The sequence below is a fragment of the Fukomys damarensis genome, unplaced genomic scaffold, assembly GCF_012274545.1.
Source record: "Fukomys damarensis isolate Sample0158 unplaced genomic scaffold, DMR_v1.0_HiC HiC_scaffold_10509, whole genome shotgun sequence".
Lineage (NCBI taxonomy): Eukaryota > Metazoa > Chordata > Mammalia > Rodentia > Bathyergidae > Fukomys > Fukomys damarensis.
In genome coordinates, this window is record NW_022911421.1 from 1 (window position 1) to 3,263 (window position 3,263).

General features: G+C 50.7%; 1 protein-coding gene across 1 annotated transcript; it reads left to right on the forward strand.

Moving 5' to 3' along the window:
- Nucleotides 1–843: 843 nt before the first annotated feature.
- On the forward strand, nt 844–2,745 carry LOC104852062 (hereditary hemochromatosis protein homolog). Its single transcript, XM_033760622.1, has 3 exons — nt 844–1,005; nt 1,142–1,594; nt 1,731–2,745. The coding sequence occupies exons 1-3, from the start codon at nt 844–846 to the stop codon at nt 2,136–2,138; spliced, it is 1,023 nt and encodes a 340-aa protein (XP_033616513.1). The 3' UTR covers nt 2,139–2,745.
- Nucleotides 2,746–3,263: the final 518 nt, after the last annotated feature.

Sequence of the window (3,263 nt, forward strand, 5' to 3'; positions counted from 1 at the left end):
GGCCGTGGGAGGCGCGCGCGGCGCTGGGGTTGGGATCCGGAGGGAGGAGCCGAGGCTGTTTCCGGGAAGAGGGGTCCTTCCTCTTTCTCTTTCTCTCTGCTCCCTGAGCAGCTTCCTCGGCCTTGTGCTCCCTCCCACCTGACGTCTACCTTGTCAGAGACCGAAAAGCAAGGGGACAACCGCAATACCCTGAAACCTCTAAAACCATGACCCAAAATAAACCTTTCCTTGTGAAGTAACATTTTGGCAGCTATTTTGGTACAGTAATGGGAACCTGGTTAACATACCCTTCTCTTTATTTTTAAATATTCCTTAGTACAGAGTTACAGCACGTGATGATTGCATTCTTTGTGGGGAGTTGGTGCGTGTGCGCGATCCATCTTAATTCTTTTTTCATCCCTTCCCCTCTCCCTCCTGTCTCTGTCTCTTGGTCCTGATCCCTTTCGCAAAAGATCTGTCTTCCTGTCTCCTATCTTCCATGTTGCTTTTTAATTTATTGATATTTGGGGCTTCTCAGATAAGAGAAGCTGTGATATTTTAAGCTTGTGTGTCTGATTCCTTTCACTTAACATGACGGTCTTGAGATGCACGCGCTTTTCTCCAAATGCCTCTCTGTCCTTCCATCTGCCGATGGGCATAGGTCCAAGACGCAGCTTTGAGTGGTTGCTAGAAACACGATCGCGTGTGCCACGATTCTGGCCCCTGCCCACCCACACACTCTTGCTGTGTCCTGGCCACTGTGTCCCGCACACCCGCTTTACCTCCAGCTGTTAGCATCCACCGGGGGCTGTGCCTTCCCCCAGTCAGCACAGCACAGGCGCTGATGCCCTCAGTTCAATCAGGATGGATCTGAGTTGGTGCCCAGCTCGCAGTTCCACCGAGGTCCAGGCACTGAGCTGGGGACTTGAGGCTCTTGCTGCTGTCATCTTCCCAGACCGGAAGGACTGGCAGACCGAGTTCTGCTTTCCGGAGCTTTTCAGCTCAACTTTGCAGTCTTCTGCCTGGGCAAGTGAGGACCTCTGTCACTTCTGTGTTGGTCTTTTTCCGCCCCATACACCTTTGCCCTCTCTTCTTCTCCTAGGTCTTTTTGCTCTCCTGTCCTAGATCTTTCTCACTCCTCCATCACGGACACTTCTCTTAGGGCCTCACACTGGCCTCTGAGACAAATCAGCACAGAACACAGGACTTAAAAATCTCCAGGCAGAGGTTGCTGTTGGGAGCCGGGAACCTGGCAGCAGGCGTCCCTTGTCTCCTCTCCTCCTCAGAAGCCCACACTCTCCGCTATGACCTTGCTGCCTCGTCTCAGGATGGGTCTGGGAAGACCCAGCTCCTGGCCCAGGGATACCTGGATGATGAGCTCTTCTTGCTCTCTGATGAGAAGAGCCAGAGAGCAGAGCCCTTGGGCCTCGGGGACAAGGGACATGCAGGATCTGAGACTTGGAGAGAAGAGACTGGAGACCTGAAGGAGAAGGGGCAGCAGCTGAGGAAGACTCTGGTGGAGTTTGTGGCCCGGAAGGGTCCAGAAGGGAGTGAGTGGGCCAAGCCGGAGCACAGGGTCCCCACTGTGATCCCTGAAGGCAGCAGTGGGGTGGGGCCCTGAAAGGCTGAACTGTGAGAGGTGAGGCCCCCCTCGAGTGCACCAGGTGGGGTCCTACACTGGGGCAGAGCAGAGGATGGAGCTTCTGGGCTCCTGTCCCTGTGGGAGTGGAGTTTCAGGGAGAGGGAGGTGACAAACCACCGCCTGGGATGGACCAGGCCTTCACACCCTCCAGGCTACCTTGGGCTGTGAGCTCCAAGGGAACCACAGCACTGCAGGCTTCTGGTGCCTGGGCTACAATGGGCAGGATTTCCTCAGCTTTGACCCGGGATCCCTCACGTGGAAGGCGACACTGCCATCAGCCCAGCAGAGGAAGAGGTTCTGGGAGACGCACGGCCCCATTGCTTCTCAAGTGAAGAACTTCCTGTATGAGTTGTGTGCTGTCCGACTCCAGAGATATCTGGCTTCCTCGGGGAACATCCCAGTGAATACAGGTACTGACCATGGGCAGGAGGCTCCGCTCCCAGAGATGGAACCTGGCACCCTACACAGAGAACTTTCCTATTACTCTGAGTGGTTCTCCAGCCATCGCTTTTGTTAGAGTCTGGGTTTTCTCTGAATTCTGTGAGGGTGCTGAACCTGAGGTGATCCTGATGTGGGTGGGCAAGGGGGTCTCCTCTACAGCCACTGATGGGTCCCTTACCTGGGGAAGTGTGAGGGGAGGGACTTTTCCCAATGTGGGCCTGGACCTGAGGCCCAGGCAGGCAGGAGAAGACTTCTTTCTCAGCCTCAATCTCTGGGATTTTGAATGGAAATGATATTCTTCTTATAGCCAGTGCCCCAGAGCAAGCAGGAGTAGCTATTTGAATTTCTGACACACAAATTTAGGCCCTATTAAACAAATGACCCATCAAAACATGGGCAAATGAAATGAATAGACACTTCTCAAGAGAAAAAGTATAAACGTCCAGTAAGCACATGAAAAATATTCAACATATTTAGCCCGAGGGAGATGCAAATCAGAACACCTCTGCGATGGCACCTTACCCTGGGCAGAATGGTTATCATCAAGAATACACAAAACAACCAGTGCTGAATGGACTGCTGAGGGTTATTGATGGGAATGTTAACTAGGGCGACTACTACAGAAGTCGTTATGAAGATTTCTTAAAAAGTTAAAAGGAGGGGCCAGGAATTTAGCTCAGTGGTGCTGCCACATCCCTCACCAGCTGAAGGTCCTGAGTGTGATCCCTGATAAAAAGAAAGAAAGTAAGAAAGAAAAAAAGCTAAACAGAGAATTCATTTGACCCAGTTTTACTTTTCCTAGGTATATTCCCAGAAGAGCTAAAGGCATGATATTATAGTGGTACATGCCTACCTGTTTTCATAGTAGCACAAGCCACAATAGCTAAGTTATGCGAACAGTCTGGATGCCCATGAACAACAGATGCGTGGATAGAGATAATAGAATTCATACACAGTGAAATTTTATTCAGCCATAAGGAATGAATTCATGCCATTTGTGGGAAAGTTGGTGAATGTTGAGAACCTAATGTTAAGTGGAATTGTTGTGGAAGGAATTGGTAAATGTACAGAGAAAGCAGAATGGGAGTAAAATAAGAAAAAGTTTATTTTGCCAGCAAAGGTCAATCACACTAAAGCAATGCCAGTGATCGACCCCCTATTGGGTTACAGCTTCTTTTCTAGGGTTTTGCAGCCATGATCT

Excerpts from the sequence above, each read along its gene's own strand:
- LOC104852062 (XM_033760622.1), top strand. The coding sequence starts at position 844 with ATGGATCTGAGTTGGTGCCCAGCTCGCAGTTCCACCGAGGTCCAGGCA. Across the intron at positions 1,006-1,141 it reads CTTTGCAGTCTTCTGCCTGG|GGCCTCACACTGGCCTCTGA; the intron begins GCAAGTGAGGAC and ends CACTTCTCTTAG. Across the intron at positions 1,595-1,730 it reads AAGGCAGCAGTGGGGTGGGG|CAAACCACCGCCTGGGATGG; the intron begins CCCTGAAAGGCT and ends AGAGGGAGGTGA.